A 15,695-nucleotide genomic window follows, 5' to 3' on the forward strand; every position below is an offset into this window, starting at 1 on the left:
TTAATGAGCTAATCCTCTCCTTCCTTCCTGGGGTGGTTGGTGAGTTGCTGATTTTGTTTGGGAAGAAACTGAAACCCAAATGTCATGGGGTGACTTGCTCTAGGTCGCCCCAGGTAAATACTGGATTATGGGCACACAGCACATTGTCCCGGCCCTGGCATTACTCTAATTGCGGCCTTTGTTGTGAGGCTTCTGTCATTCATTGATTGCTCATTGTGACACCATAAGTTCCCATAGGGTAGGGACTCTGTGTTTCCTTTGTTCTTCAGAGGGACTTCAGCCAGACCTGCCAGACCTGTCTGTGCAGCTCACGCCTTGTCCAAGACCACCACATTCTTCAACCAAGGAGGGCCGCCCTAGGTACATTTTAGATTTTTTTTTTTTTTTTTTCCTGAGACAGAGTCCTGCTTTGTCTCCCAGGCTGGAGTGCAGTCGTGCGATCACAGGCCACTGCAGCCTTGAACTCCTGGGCTTAAGCAATCCTCCCACCTCAGCCTCCAGAGTAGCTGGGACTAAAGGTGTGCCCCACCATGCCCGGCTTTTTTTTTTTTTTTTTTTTTCTTCTTTACTTTTTGTAGAGACTTGGGTCTCACCATGTTGTCCAGGCTGGTCTCAAATTCCTGCCCTCAAGCGATCCTCCCACCGTAGCTTCCCCAATGTGTGGAGATTACAGTTGTGAGCCACTGTGCCCAGCCAGTAGCTTTTAGCTTTTAGATCACGAGTGGTCAAATCACAGACAGTGGGCCTTATCCAGCCTTCCTCCTGTTTCAGCCACAGGCTAATAGTAGTTTTACATTTTTAAATGGTTGAAAAAAACTCAAGAGAAGAATTTTTGACACGTGAAAATTATACAGATTCAAAATTATACAACTCAGATTCCAGTGTCTGTAAATAAAGATTTCATTGGAACACAGCCATGCTTATTCATTGACATACGTCACTGGCTGCTTTACACTACAAGAACAAAGCTGAGTAGTTGTGACAGACTGTGGAGTCCCCAAAGCCTAAAATGTTTAGTTATGGGTTAAATTGCAGCCCCTCACCTTAATTTATATGTCGAAGTACTAACCTCTAGTACCTCAGAATATGACTTTATTTGGAAATAATGTCTTTGCAAATGCAATTAGTTAAGATGAGGTACGGGAATAGGGTGGACCCCTGAGCCAATGTGACCGGTGTCCTTATTAAAAGGAGAAACTTGAACACAGGCACTCACACAGAGATACCACCTTGTGAAACCAAAGGCAGAGATGAGGGAATGCATCTACAAGCTAAGGGACCCCAAAGATAGCTGACACCCCACCAGAAGCTGGGAGAGAGGCATGGATCAGACCCTTGCACTGCTCTCTCAGGGAACCAACCCTGCCAACACCTTGACCTTGCACTTTGGCCTCTAGAACTGGGAGACGATCACTTTCTGTTGTTGAAGCCACCCAGTCTATGCGACTTTGTTATGCCAGCCCTAGCACACTAATATACTGACTGTCTGGCCCTCTACAGACAGAGTTTGCTGATTCCTGTTAAGCTCTAAGTATTAAGAAAAATTTAGAAACAGGGCAAAGCGACTCTAGTCTGCAGTCGGGACCTAATCTAGATATGCCAGGGCTCAGGGACTGGCTCTGGCTCCTTGGTTCCTTGCTGGAGAAAGTGCTCATCTCCCTGCCCATCAAAACTCATCCCTCCTATGTCCCAGTCCCTCAGGTCTCTCGGATGACTGACTACACCTAAATTGATGTTAGCCAACTGGGGCTACTAGTGGCTAATGATGGCTTGGTAGATTGGCCCAGAGACAGCATCTAGTTTTCTTCCTATTTTTATGATGATGATGATGATTATTATTATTATTATTATTATTATTACTATTACTATTATTTTGAGACGGAGTCTCACTGTGTCACCCAGGCTGGAGTACAGTGGCAAGATCTTGGCTCACTGCAACTTCCACCTCCCGGGTTCAAGCAATTCTGCCTCCGCCTCCCGAGGAACTGGGACTACAGGCACTTGCCACCACACCCGGCTAATTTTTGTATTTTTAGTACAGATGGGATTTTACCATGTTGGCCAGGCTGGTCTCAAACTCCTGACCTCAAGTGATCTGCCCACCTCCCAAAGTGCTGGGATTGCAGGCGTGAGCCACCGTGCCCGGCCTTATTTTTTTATTTTTGAGATAGGGTCTTGCTCTGTTACCCAGGCTGGAATGCAGCGGTGCAATCATTGCTCATTGCGATTTCAACTTCAGGCTTAAGCAGTTCTCCTGCCTCAGCCTCCTTAGTAGCTGGGAGCACAAGCACATGCCACCACACCTGCCTTTTTTTTTTTTTTTTTTTTTTTTTTTTTTTTTTTTTTCACAGAGATGGGGGTCTCTCTGTGTTGCCCAGGCTAGTCTCAAACTCCTAAGCTCAAGTGATCCTCCTGCCTCAGCCTCCCAAAGTGCTGGGATTTCAGGCATGAGCCACTGCACCTGGCCTTCTTCCTGTTTTAAATGGCCTATTCCAGAGGCAGGAGTTTTGTGAAATGAGTGTTGTGGCACATGCCCCCTCAGTCCCCTTATCTCACATGACTTCAGGAAACTGCTCTGCTCATGAATGGAAATTCTTATTCTGAGATGTAAGAATCAACAGCTCCCAAAGACTGTGAGCCCCACAGCTGCATGCAAAGCTTCTGTGAACTCAGCTGGGACTGACCTGTCCTTTGGAGGAGGACTTAGTGTAGATCCACAGTAAATGTGCAGTGCAGCCATGGGGAAGAAGTTGGAGACATGGAGAACAGTCATCATGAAACCCAAGATAAGATCACCAGCTCCATATGATGGTCTGGATCTGAGCACTCCGTATATTCATTTTCTAGGGCTGCCATAACATCGTGGCTTAAATGCAGTTATTCTCTCATAGTTCCAAAGACTAGAAGTCTGAAGGTAAGGAGTTGACAGGGCGATGCTCTCTCCAAAAGTGTAAGGGAAGAATTCTTCTTTGCCCCTTGCAGCTTCTGGTGGCCCAACATTCCTTGGCATGTGGCAGCATCATTCCAGTCTCTGCCTCCATCTTCACATGTCCCTCTTTGTCCTCTCTTCTTTTAAGGACATCAGTCATTGGATTTAGGGCCACCCTAAATCTGGAATGATTTCCTCTCAAGATCCTTAATGAAGTCTGGGCACAGTGGTTCATGCCTGTCATCTCAGCACTTCGGGAGGTCAAGGCAAGAGGATCACCTGAGGTCAGGAGTTCGAAAGTAGCCTGGCCAACATGGTGAAATTCCATCTCTACTAAAAATACAAAATTAGCTGGTTGTGGTGGCACACACTTGTAATCCCAGCTACTTGGGAGACTGAGGCAGGAGAATCACTTGAACCAGGGAGGCGGAGGTTGCAGTGAGCCGAGATCACACTATTACACTCCAACCTGGGCAACAAGAGTGAAACTCTGTCTCAAAAAAAAAAAAAAATCCTTAATGAATCACATCCACAAAGACCTTATTTCCAAGCTGGACATGGTGGCTCGGCATGGGGCTTGTGACTGTAATCCCAGCACTTTGGGAGGCCGAGGCAGGAGAATCTCTTGAGGCCAGGAGATCGAGACCAGCCTGGGGAACAAAGTGAGACCCTGTGTCTACAAAAAAAAAAATTTTTTTTTTTTTTTGAGACGGGGTCTCTCTCTGTCGCCCAGGCCGGAGCGCAGTGGCCAGATCTCAGCTCACTGCAAGCTCCACCTCCCGGGTTTACGCCATTCTCCTGCCTCAGCCTCCCGAGTAGCTGGGACTATAGGCGCCTGCCACCTCACCCAGCTAGTGTTTTTTATTTTTTTTTATTTTTTAGCAGAGACAGAGTTTCACCGTGTTAGCCAGGATGGTCTCGATCTCCTGACCTCGTGATCCACCCGTCTCAGCCTCCCAAAGTGCTGGGATTACATGCTTGAGCCACCATGCCTGGCACAAAAAATTTAAAAATTAGCCAGGTGCAGTGGTGCATGCCTGTAGTCCCAGCTACTTGGGAGGCTGAGGCGGGAGGATCACTTGAGCCCAAGAGTTCAAGGCTACAGTGAGCTATGATTGCACCAGTGCCCTCCAGCCTGGGCAATAGGCCAAGACTCTGTCTCTTAAAAATAAAAACTAAGGTCACCTTCTGAGGTTCCAGGTGGACATGAATTTCCAAATAAGGTCACCTTCTGAGGTTCCAGGTGGACATGAATTTGCAGGGACACTGTTCAATCCAGTACAGTCAGTATGATTTAAAGTGAGAGGCCGGGCACAGTGCCTCATGCGTGTAATCCCAGCACTTTGGAGGCTGAGGTAGGCAGATTACCTGAGGTCAGGAGTTCAAGACCAGCCTGGCCAACAACATGGCGGAACCTCATCGCTACTAAAAATACAAAAATTAGCCTGGTTTGGTGGCAGCACCTGTAATCTCAGCTACTCAGGAGGCTAAGGCAGGAGAATCACTTGGACCCAGGAGGTGGAGGTTACAGTGAGCTGAGATTGTGCCTCTGCACTCCAGCCTGGTTGACAAAGCGAGACTGTGTCTCAAAAAATAAAAAAAGAAAAAAAAAGAAAAGAAAGTGAGAGAATCCCCAACCATACTTGCTCCAGTCAATGGGGAATTGTTTGGCTCCTGTAACTGGGAAGCTGAAGTGTGACCCTTCAGGTTTCAGACACACAGCAGGAAGAGGAAGCAGGGGTTCAAATATGTCTTCAGGAATCCGTCTCTTTTTCTTCATCTCGGTTCTGCATTCCTCTGGTGTCGGCTTCTTTCAGGCAGCCTCGTCCAGTGCGGTAGTAAGAATGGTCCTTGGCAGCTCCAGGTTCTCACTGTCCTGACAGTCAATCTCAGTAAAGACAGTATCTTTTTCCTGATTTTCCAGTAAGAATCCCAAGAGGAACTCCATCTGGCTTGGGTGGCAGACCAATCCTTGAGCAAAGGGTAGTGCGACAGCTAGAGAGCTATAATTGGCTGGGCCTGCCTGGGTCCTATGCCCACCTGTGGAATCAGAGTGGGGTCAGCCTCCCTGAATTATTGGGATGGGGCTGAAGATTCCTCCTAGAGATGCAGGACATAGAAGACCCAAGATGGACATTAGCAGGCAGCATGATAACCACACAGCTCTAGCTCAGAGGCAAACATGTCCCCAGCTCTGAAAATAACCCTTCCAATTAAAGTGAGTGTTTGAGGCAGATGACGATCAACTGTTTCTCCTACTCCTATTTTCATTTCTTTCTGGTGAATACTAACATTGAATTGGATATAGAATTTAAAGAGCTTTCCCTTGGCCCATGTTTTGGGAAGTGCCCAGAGAGAAGCAGATCCGGGCTCATTTGCTCAGAATTTATCCCATGCTTTCACGGTTGCTAATTACTGTTCTGTCAGACCCCAAAGGTGGGGCATCGTTATTCAGGGCCAGTCGGCCAGGCAGGAAGGCAGGTACAGGATGCGGCTCTGAACCTGTAAAGTGTCTGCCACTCTCCAGCTAATGAATACAGGCTTGTAAAAGAGTTGGGACTCTGCTGGCATCCTTAATGGGACAGTGGCTAACAGCTAAGTCCTAAAGCTGTGCTTGTCTACAAGCAGCCCTTAGAAATCAGGAGAACAGTAACTACGTGACCCTGAGCACATGTAGGTAGAGTCTCTCATTTCTTCACTCAGCAAGCATTTTTTGAGAACATTTATGCCAAGCTCTGTGTTAGGCATCAGGGATACAAAAGACAAAGGAAATTCGGTCTGTGGAAGGTCCACTTTTTACTGGGGACTGTAGTCAATGTACTGGAAAGAGAGATGCGTAGGGAGATGGGAGAATACAAGAGGGGCATAGCCAGGAAATGCCTCTTGGAAGAGGAGGGAAGAAGGCACGTATGTCATAGATCAAGGACTTGGTTTGGAATCAGGGTGACTCAACCTAAAAATGCTTTTTGGTCCTAAATAACAGAAGACCCAATTCAAACTGACTTTGGAAAATAAAGTCAGTTTATTTTCTCATATAAGTTAAAGTCCAAAGAAAGGGTGGTTTGATTAAAACAAAAAGAGAAGCTCACTGCTGACCTGGCACGGTGGCTCACACCTGTAATCCCAGCACTTTGGGAGGCTGAGGTGGGCAGATCACCTGAGGTCAGGAGTTTGGAACCAAGCTGGCCAACATGGTGAAACCCCATCTCTACTAAAAATACAAAAATTAGCCGGACGTGGTGGCAGATGCCTGTAATCCCAGCTACTCTGGAGGCTGAGGCTGTAATCCCAGCTACCTGGGAGGCGGAGGTTGCAGTGAGCTGAGATCGCACCACTGCACTCCAGCCTGCAGACAAAGCATGACTCCGTCTCAAAATAAATAAATAAATACATAAAAATTAAAGTTCTCTGTCTTCGGGACTGGGGTTCTATTTCTCTGCCCACTGTCGGTCAGCTTCTTTCTTGGGTTGCCTTCCCTCAATAATCAAAAGGGCTGCAGTGGATCCAGCCTAACATCCACACACCAAACTGTCCAGGTGACCCGGCATTTCAAGCAAAGTTGCTGAGATCCACTCTGTTGAATGGGCTTCAGTCACAAGCCTGCTCCTGGTCCAGTTACCATGGCCAGGGGCATGGAATGTACTGACCATTGCAGCCTCAGTACCCCTGGAGCTGGGGTAGCGTCAGCTGTGTGGAATAGGGAAACGAACGCAGCCACTGTAGATCTGCTATTCACAGGAAGCAGACGCCTGGCTAGGCCTGGTGAGGCCTCGTGCGTGGTATCATCACTCATCAATACACAGGAGCATTGGCTGGAAGAAGTTCCTGATTCTTCAGTGAAAAGTGTCGTGACCAAGAGGTCAGGAAAGTTTCCCAGCTCTTGAAAACCAAGAGGCAAAAACCTGTTCTTCAAGGAAAAAGAAAAAATATCTTATCAGTCCTCATGATACCTTGGCTTCTGAAATACATGAAACCAGAGCCTCTCTTGGCTTGGCCAGATGCCTCCTCTTGTCTGAGAGGCGGACAGTAGCGTATCACTCAGGGTAGCTTATGGTATTCGGCAGTGAAAAACAACCCGCAGTCCTCAATGGCTCAACGCAAGTCTAGGTGTGACACACCTAGGAGTGTGACACTCCCAGGAGACACACCTGGGAGTCCAGGTGTGTCTCCAGGACAGTGGCTCTTTACATGATGACTGCAGGATCCGGGCAGAAGATGTTACCACCGTCCTGTAACTTGCACTCTCTGGAACCATACAGTCACCCCCACAATCAAAACCGCAGGAAGAGCCAGCTAGAGACAAACACTGGAAGTTAGATGCCTCCACCTGGGAGTGACACTCAGAACTTTTGCTCTCATTTCTTTAGCCAAAGCTAGTTCCAAGACCACGCCTAACATTAAGGTGAGTGCATCCATGCCTGGAAGTAGAGGAGAACCGGATATTGGAGAACACTCGTAATGCCTGCTCCAGTGGAATTCCTGGACTCCTCGAGCAAGAGCAGAGAACTGTGCCAGGTGCCGCGCCTGCCCCCTGCACTGGAACCAGCCTTCTGTGATTCCGGCTGCCACACGCAGGAGCTCATTTCCAGGCTGGGAGGAGACTGGCAATGGAAAGATTAACTGCTCCCTGGGTTCCACATGGGGATCAGTACTTTCAATAGTACTTTGTGAGTTCAGCCTCAAAGTAAATGGTTAATTCATCTTGTATCAACAGCACTGTGATTCATAATGTAAACTTGGAGAATCCTTGATGTTTCGGGCCCACATTCCTTTTATTTTGGCTCTGCATTCTTTTAAAGCCACAGTGTGCTCATTTAATAGAATGCAGCATGCAAATGCACAAGTTTTTGCCTGGAGGCAATTTAGCCTGGCTGTTTCAATGGATGTCTTCTTTCAAGTGTATATTCTTTCTTAAATTATTTACTGGGTAAACACACTTTGCATTTTCAAAAGGGAGATTAAGACGGCTTGCTGCAGACCTAGTTCAACAGAAAGCTCCCCGCTTGCCCAAAGTTAGGAGGAAGTTACTTTGGGCTTCTCCCCAAGTTCCCTCGCCACCATCTCACTAGCTGGGAACCCCTTGGCCTGGCTGGTTTTTCCGATTCTCTCCAAACTCTGCATTCCTTTCTGCTTTGCCTACAGCAATATGGGCCGGCAGCCCCTGGCTGCAATTGCAACTAGGCTTCCTCACAGATGGGGTCCACCAATGCCAGCCTGTATTTCCCCCTTCCAAACTGGCTCGGTCCTATCCACCCAGATGCCCTGAGAGTTCACTTTTCTGGTCCTGAGGGGGACCACATTTGCACAACTCCTTTGAGATCCAAAGCTGGGTGGACGGCCCAGCCAGTCAAGCTTACTTAGAGCTCTCTCTGTTCCAACTCTTTCCCCACCCCCATCTACTCTGCCTCCCAAATGTCTGCCGGTATTTGGTTTGAAAGCAAATGCCCTTTCCTGCTGACACCCCGCCCCCACCCAGCACACAGGAGTTCCTTCTAGCTTGGGGAGAAGACCCAGTAGTCCTCTGAGAAGGCGTGATGGTAGGAAGTTTCATCTTTGGCGGGGCTTGCTTCAACTTTGAACTCTAGTCTTTTCCATGCAGACTCCCTGAGATTTTCCTGCAAATTAATTGCACAGACTTCTTCTCCATTGTCCTTTGAATGGAAGATTACAGTTACCAGAGACTGCGTTCTTTCATGATCACTCTTTGGGCAGTTCTCTTGAATACCTGTGTGCCAGCAACTGTGCCATGTGCTGGGGTGGTAGAGGTGAATCCGCATGGCCCCAGTCCACACAGGTTGGGCCCTTGGAAGCGGGCGGTGGAGGGGAAGCCACCAGGCCCTGTGGGTGCACCAAGGAGGGGGTGAGGCCCAATTAGGAAAGCTAGGGAAGAGCTGAGGATTTAGGGATTCCTGTGTATTCATATTTCTTACCATGCCTCAGATTGAACAAGTAACACCCACAGTTAATCCTTTCTAAATTAGCATCATGGATGCCTTGGGGTCCTCAACCCACAAATAAAATGGTTGTCAACCAAGCTGTACAAGAGACACACTACTGTAGATTACGGTAGGCAGAATTTTAAAGAGTTTTCATGCTTTTAATCTATTTCACTGCTGAGTTTCAATTTTGCTGATTTCCTTTGCAAGTCTGATGAGGGTGACTGTGGTAAATAGAGATTTTGACAGTGACTTGGGCAAATGGGATGTGTAGGGACTGTTCTGAAGACTTCTGTCCTTTCCAGAGAAAAGGGGGAAAAATCAATTTAGGTTTTAAACAGAGCCACCAAGTAGCACCGATCAGTGTTCATAATTAGCCTCCCTATAATAAGCCATGAAGTCCTGTTTTTATTTATTTATTTGGGGGACAGAGAATCTTCCTGCCTCTTGAGTAAGTATGGCCTGTTAAGTCTGAATTAGCTGTCATCACAGAAGAATTAATGTCGGAGTGCAGACTTTCTAGTGGGGAAGGGAAGAACTAAACGAGACAGATCTTAGCCGAGCCTTGCGTGATAAATGAGGACCAAGTGGGCCATTCATCTCCTGCGAGGAGAGTGGACAGAGGCACTAAGGCAGTTTTGCGGAAGACGTGTCAGCAAATGTGATCATTTTGTAACCTGTCAGGAGGAGAAGGAGCTCGTCCTTTTAGGGGGCCACAAGGGAGTTGGTTGGTCTGATATGACAGTTTCCATTCAACCGTTTAGGTTTGGAGAAGGAGGGGACGGATGAGGAGGAATCCTACTAAAACTACAACCTGATGTCATCCTTCCAGGAAATAAACTCATCTAGGAAGTAGAAAAGGCTGCAGATACCCTGCAAATATTTTTGTGTGTGAAAATACAAAGTAGGGGTGTGGGGTCTCTGTTCCGTGGGGGGCCCGGCTTCATCCCCCCAGCTCCTCCCCATGGAATACCCATGGCCAGTGTTTGGAGACTGGAATAGAGCAGGAGGCCTTTTGCTGCTTGGAATTTGGAGGAGGGCTGGGTGGGGTGCGTGGGGTTTTAAGCTGAACAGATAGCTGGCTAGACTGCCAGCCAGCCTATGTCTCTATTTCCGTGCGGCTCTGTGAGAGCGAGCGTGGGCACGGCTGTTTGACCTAGGTTCCCTTTGAAACTCTCAACAAAGCACTCTGATGTTCGACCTCTTTTCTCCGAATGAGGTAACAAATTATGAAACAACCTCATCAGAAGCTCTCTGCAGGCATCTGGGATCGTGTGTCTCCACTCTGGTCCCCCTTCTGAGTTGCTGGTTCCCCATCAGCATGCAGCCCAGCCAGAACCCAGGGAGGGTGGAATCCCTGGAGGTGAGGGCCCAGCAACAGATGCACAACAGGCACCTTGAGTACATTGTATATTTCTCATTTCCATCTTTTTTGCTATGGAGCAAATGTAACTTTTCCTCGTGGCGTAACGGAGCGTGAGCCGCAGTGACAGATGACGGTTTCACAGCCTAAGCTGCACATTTGACACTTGCTTCTCAATTCCATCCTTTTCTTCCTTAGTCTCTCTTTTACTTTTCCCCAGGTATTTTTATGCAGGTAAGTACCTTACTGACATGTGTTTCCTTGGAGTCTTTTACTTTAACAGGAAACACTGCAAAAAAATGAGGCTTGTCTCACCTTTTAAATTAAAAAGAGAAGCTCGCAAGGGGCCCTTGATCGCTTAAAGAGACTACATGGTATTCTGAGCCTAGAGAGCCATTTGATTCGCCTTTGCAGTAAGCATTTCTCGGAGGGCAGCGTGACAATCGTGTGGAGTCTTTCGTTTTCTCGTGTATCGTTTGTAGAACCAGAAAGCTGTGTGATCTCTCTTCACACACACACACATGCACACGCACACGCACGCACACGCTCCCCACCCCCACCTGCGAAGCTGCCGTTTGATTAGCCACCCTGGCCTCGGACGGCATTTGTGGGAAGGCCCTCCACTTATCTGTGTGTGTTTTTTCTCCTTTGCTGTCTCCTAGAATCATCCAGAACCGCATCCTGCTCGTCATCCTAGGGATCGTCGTGGTCATCACCATCCTGATGGCGATCACTTTTTCTGTCAGAAGACACTGATGTATCTGCTCTCCCTTGATAAACAGCAACAACAGCTTGTTCTGAGTAATTAAGACAAAATGGTCACATGAATCATTCTGTTGCACTGACAGGCCCCGGGTGACCCTCTCTCTCCCTCACCGCCGTTGGGCTGAAGTGCAAAGAGTGTAAAAATATTTTCTATTCCTGTTTGCATGTGGGTTGGTTTCCTTTTTGAGGTTTGTCTTCACCCAGATTCGTTTTTTAGAGGGGAAGGTGAATGTTTATTTGCCTTTTTGCTAATGTCATCAACTAGCCAAAATAGCCCGGTGACACTCCTCTTAGCCCTTTGGACGTGTCAAGGGCCGTGGTTTGGGAGAGGACATGATGAGTCAGTCACGAGAGCTTCTGTTTGTCACACGCCTCTTGTTGCTGAAAAGCTCTTCTGTGATGTCCGAGGATAAAAAGGCAGCAAAAAGCAGGGGATGGAGTCAGTGACCCAGTCCGGCAAGCCAGCCCTGTTCCTACCCAGGCCTCATGAATATGGTCATCAACCTGCTTGAGTGCTTTCATTGTAAAGGTCGGTATTTAACGTCAGTTGTACAGGAAATTGACTTAGCACCTTCCCTGTTTTTCTATTGCATAATTTTTTTTGAAAACCCAAGAATATTTTTGCTGAGCCTGCCCAATATTCACTGTTCACAACTTTGATTACTGGCTTCAGGAAATATTTCCTTGCCTTCCCCAATTCCCATACTCCCCAGAATCTGCTGGCAAAGTGAGCCCTGGCACGGGATTTAATTGTGACCTCATCTTCCCTGACCTATGTAAGCATCTCTGTATCCTTTCGGTTTTAATATCTGCACTGCCAAAAGCAGTCCTCATACATGCAAAAGGTCTGACAAGGTTCTCTCCACATCCATTCCAGTATGTAAAGAGACCATGAATATTTCAGTAAGAGCAAGAACATGACTCCATCAGTGTGAAATTTCAAATGTGATTATAAATATGGGAGAGTCCTATAGGAGGGTCCACCAGAGATAAACTTCACGGAAAACGTTCCCTAACCTCCTTTAAAAGAATAGAGGATGGTGGATTGTTACAAAAGGAACGGCGTGGGTTTTTTAGCTAACAAATGTTAGCAAGCCTTTCCTGAATTCACTATGTATTCAAACTTCTAATATGCTTTGTGATTTTTTTTTCTTTTCATTTCTTTCTGTCTGAGGTAACCAGGAATTGCGTTCAAAATGAGCTCATTTGTGATCAGGCTTAAAAGTTGCCCAAGCTGAGGTCGCTTCCCCCCTAGTCACAAAGCAGAATGTGTTTTTCTCAAGACTTCATAGGCACTTACTGGTCCGTACTATCTTTGGAATATAATTAGAAGCTTTGAATCCTTGAAAAGCAAACCTGTTCTCTTCATCAAAAATGCTAACCACCTGTGCCCATGGATCAAGATCACCTGGATGTAGTGCTTGATATTTTTCCCAACTCAGAAGAAAACCATTATGGTTTAGAGAGGAAATGCAGAGTGGCAGAATCCACCAGAGAAATTACACTTATCGAAACAGGCCAAGGCCTGCATATGTTCCGATAAATCATTTAGTATTGTGTAAATAAAGCTGCAGCCTTTACTTTGGAGGGATGGTGTGGGATTTTGGCCGAGGGAAGCCGGACAGAGAAGGAGCAGGAAGCTATGCTAATTTTCCTGTCGGCTTAAGGGATCCGTCTCAGCAAGAATCTTGTATTCTGATAACGGAATGCTGTACATGCTAACCACATCTAAGAACCATTAAAAAGCAAGGAAACAAACAAACAACCCTTTTCTCATTCCGACACACGAATAGTCATCGAGTATTACACCAGCCCCTCTGGTGGCTTCCTTCGAAACTGTTGATATTAGCTAAAGTGTATAACCAGTTACCAGCCGCACTTCGCACGGCCATCCCGTCTAGAATGCGGCAGACTCTTCCCAAGGCCGCCTAGCAAGCAAGGTTGATCGGATCATCTAAACTTGCCGCCTCCTAAATATTTCACTGAATCCTGGCGTTCGTGTTGAAGTAGACAAAATGAGAAAGGAGTAGTGCATTGCACACCTCTCGATAGCTTTTTTCGTTCAAGTTCTATGTCTTTATCTGCTCTTGACTGTGATTTTACCCCAGTTCAACCTTGGGAGTGGGAAGAATATGAACAGATAACCCTTGGCCTAACAGCTCCATCAAACCTCCTTGAGAGCAACCACCTAGGCCAGGCTAGTGAGTGCGTTGTGAGGAAACTGGTCAGAAGGTTCCCTCAACTCCTTCCTGGTCCTCCTGGACACTGCAGAAAAGATTTAGGGAATCCCCAGCAGAGGCCAATTGCTCTCCCTCCTTCCCTGCCCCACCAGGAAAGGAAGAACGTCCACAAACTGGAAGCAGATAGAGAATTAGATCTGTGAAAGGTTCTAGGTACTTACTGTGCAGACTTTGACAAATATTTCTCAAGTTGGGAGCCCTTGTTAAAAATGATGTTTAAGGGAGTGGTTTGGGGGGAAGATGAAGACATGGAGGAGGAAGAAGAGAAGGAAGCCCTTGCCATATAAAATTCATGCGGACTAAACAGTTTCCCTGACAGAATAAATAAAGTGGATGCTACCCCACTCCAGAATCAAAAGCAATTTAATTAAAGTCTCTTAAGTTGTAAAGAGTTTTAAATGATCCACGTTGAAGGCGAATGCCTGCAAATGCAGCGGGCCTGACGTCAGCTGCCGGGCCTGGGCTGGGAGGCCATTTGCTATTCTGTTTAAGGCAGGCTGGATTGTCTTATTTTGGAACCAGCTTGGTGGGGGGTTTGCTTTGCTACTGCTTCTGAGCCCTGAGCTTCAAAGGCTGAAATTAATGGTGAACAAAATTGTGCGGCTCTGGCCATCCCATGCGGGGCAAGCCCATTGAGGGTTATCATTAAGTAAAGAAATAAAGAGGGGGAAAAAAGCCTGCCTGTTCCAAAAACCTCATCAGATAATGACCTCAGTGATTGGGTTTTCATTACCAAACAGCATCCAGAGATTATCAACCCATAGAAGAAGGGAGGGGGAAAAAAAAAAAGAAAGAAAGGAAAAGCAACTGTCTTTCTCTCCCTCTCTTTCTCCTTTTTTTTTTTTTTGCACATCTTTTCTTTAAAACTGTCAGATCATTTCAGTATTTCAAATCCGAGGAAAACAGCCTGCCTGCTGCTGTATTTGAAGTTGTAATGGTGTCAAAAAGTCACGACTGACTGACAGCCGTCAGTCCCAGAGGGGCTCATTAAATCATAAAAACTTGACAAGGAAATAATTGCGCATTGCCAGCAACTTGGCGCCTGTTTAGACGCTTTTATTTTCTTTCATTATTAGTCCCCACCATTACGTTCATTAACAAATTGCATTAAACAACTGTTAAGGGCTAATGATTTGTTTATCGCTTTTTTTTGTTATTATTATTTAAACATTAGCTGTGTCATGTGGTACCCCAGCAGCCTCTTGCCATCATCTGACTGAATATTTTTCCACTCCGAGCTCTGGGTACTGTTGGAATATGAAATAGATTATTCATTACTCTCCTCTTTGCCACTGATTTGGTTTCATGTAGCGTCTTCCACAGAGAAAGATGAAAACTTGTCAAAAATAGGTTATATCTTATTCGAAGGGGTAACAGTAGCAGCAGGTACAGGCACACTTTAATATTTAATTAAGGTTGATGTTAACCCCTTTAAATGACTTTAGCTGTAAGTTATATTCAAATGCAGAAGAGAAAAATAATTGTTCTTAATTTGCAACCTGTTCAGCAGGCGTTCTTCATGGAGTGAGCTGGAAATTTAGAGCAGAATTTTTAAATAATGAAATTTCCCATCATAAATATTTATAGCAGTTTGTCTACGTAGTGGAGAATTAACTAGAAGTGATGATTTCCTCATCCCTTTGGTTTGAACTGCTAGCCTAGTGAGGCACTCCATGCTTGGGAGTGGAGGTGGCTTTTCCTGGGAGAAACGTGTGTGTGGAGGGGAAGTTCAGAGCCAAGTTCTGTTGGTCGGTTGGTTGTGGTCAGCGCTGGTTTCAAAGGAACCACTGTGAGTCCCTAGTCTCCAGGCCACTTGCCTTCCCCTTTGGCTGAGTGTGTGGTTGCAGGGATGTGGGCAGGTGGGAGAGCCCGTCTTAAAGTAAGATGTGTATCCGGTCGGCTGGTTCGGGAAGGGTCTGATTCGGGGTATGTCTTGGGCATTTCCATGCAGTCAACTGGAGCTCATTACAAACAGCGCTTCCCTAATACTCTACGGGGAGACACTTGGCTGGGGGGGCCTTCTGTCCTTTTTCCTTTCTGTGACTTGCTCTTCTTTTCCATGGGCCATGAGCTTGAAGGGCCAGGGAGGAGAGAGCCCCATCATCCTCATCCTAAATCGGAAGTCAGTGGCCTTCTCCATGCTATGGCTGCTGTCTGTATGTCTGCTTAGCCTATTTGTTTGATCAGTTTATATAACCGTGGAAGCCACCCTCAGAGGCCTGGTTCACTGACACTTCAGGGCAGGGGTGTTGGGTCAATATCAGGGAATGGGAAGTTCCTTTCTCCCATCCCCAGAGGGACCAGGCCCCTTATGTAGTTCCGCCACGGGTGTGAGGGGAAGAGATGGTGCGTGTTCCTTGCTCAGTGTAGCATCTCTCAGCATCACCCACCCAAGGACAGATGGTCCTACAGGACCCATGGTGTGGGAGGTACCTGCCTGGCAGACATGAACCAGGTGAGAC

At 46.8% G+C, this 15,695-nt stretch overlaps 1 protein-coding gene across 3 annotated transcripts in view; it reads left to right on the forward strand.

Annotated features, from left to right (window-relative positions):
• The window catches only part of VTI1A (vesicle transport through interaction with t-SNAREs 1A), a 373,251-nt gene extending 358,889 nt beyond the window's left edge, over positions 1 to 14,362 (forward strand). For 2 of the 3 annotated variants that reach the window (XM_030940904.1, XM_010365925.2), the window contains exon 8: positions 10,891 to 14,362. Coding sequence is in view for 2 of the 3 variants with exons in the window: in XM_010365925.2 (XP_010364227.1) it covers positions 10,891 to 10,984 (94 nt within the window). In the remaining variant the exon portion in view is untranslated. The remainder of the gene's footprint in view (positions 1 to 10,890) is intronic. The other variant, XM_030940900.1, reaches the window with a different exon arrangement.
• The last annotated feature ends 1,333 nt before the right edge of the window (positions 14,363 to 15,695 follow it).

Source organism: Rhinopithecus roxellana, chromosome 11, assembly GCF_007565055.1.
Source record: "Rhinopithecus roxellana isolate Shanxi Qingling chromosome 11, ASM756505v1, whole genome shotgun sequence".
NCBI classification, from domain to species: domain Eukaryota; kingdom Metazoa; phylum Chordata; class Mammalia; order Primates; family Cercopithecidae; genus Rhinopithecus; species Rhinopithecus roxellana.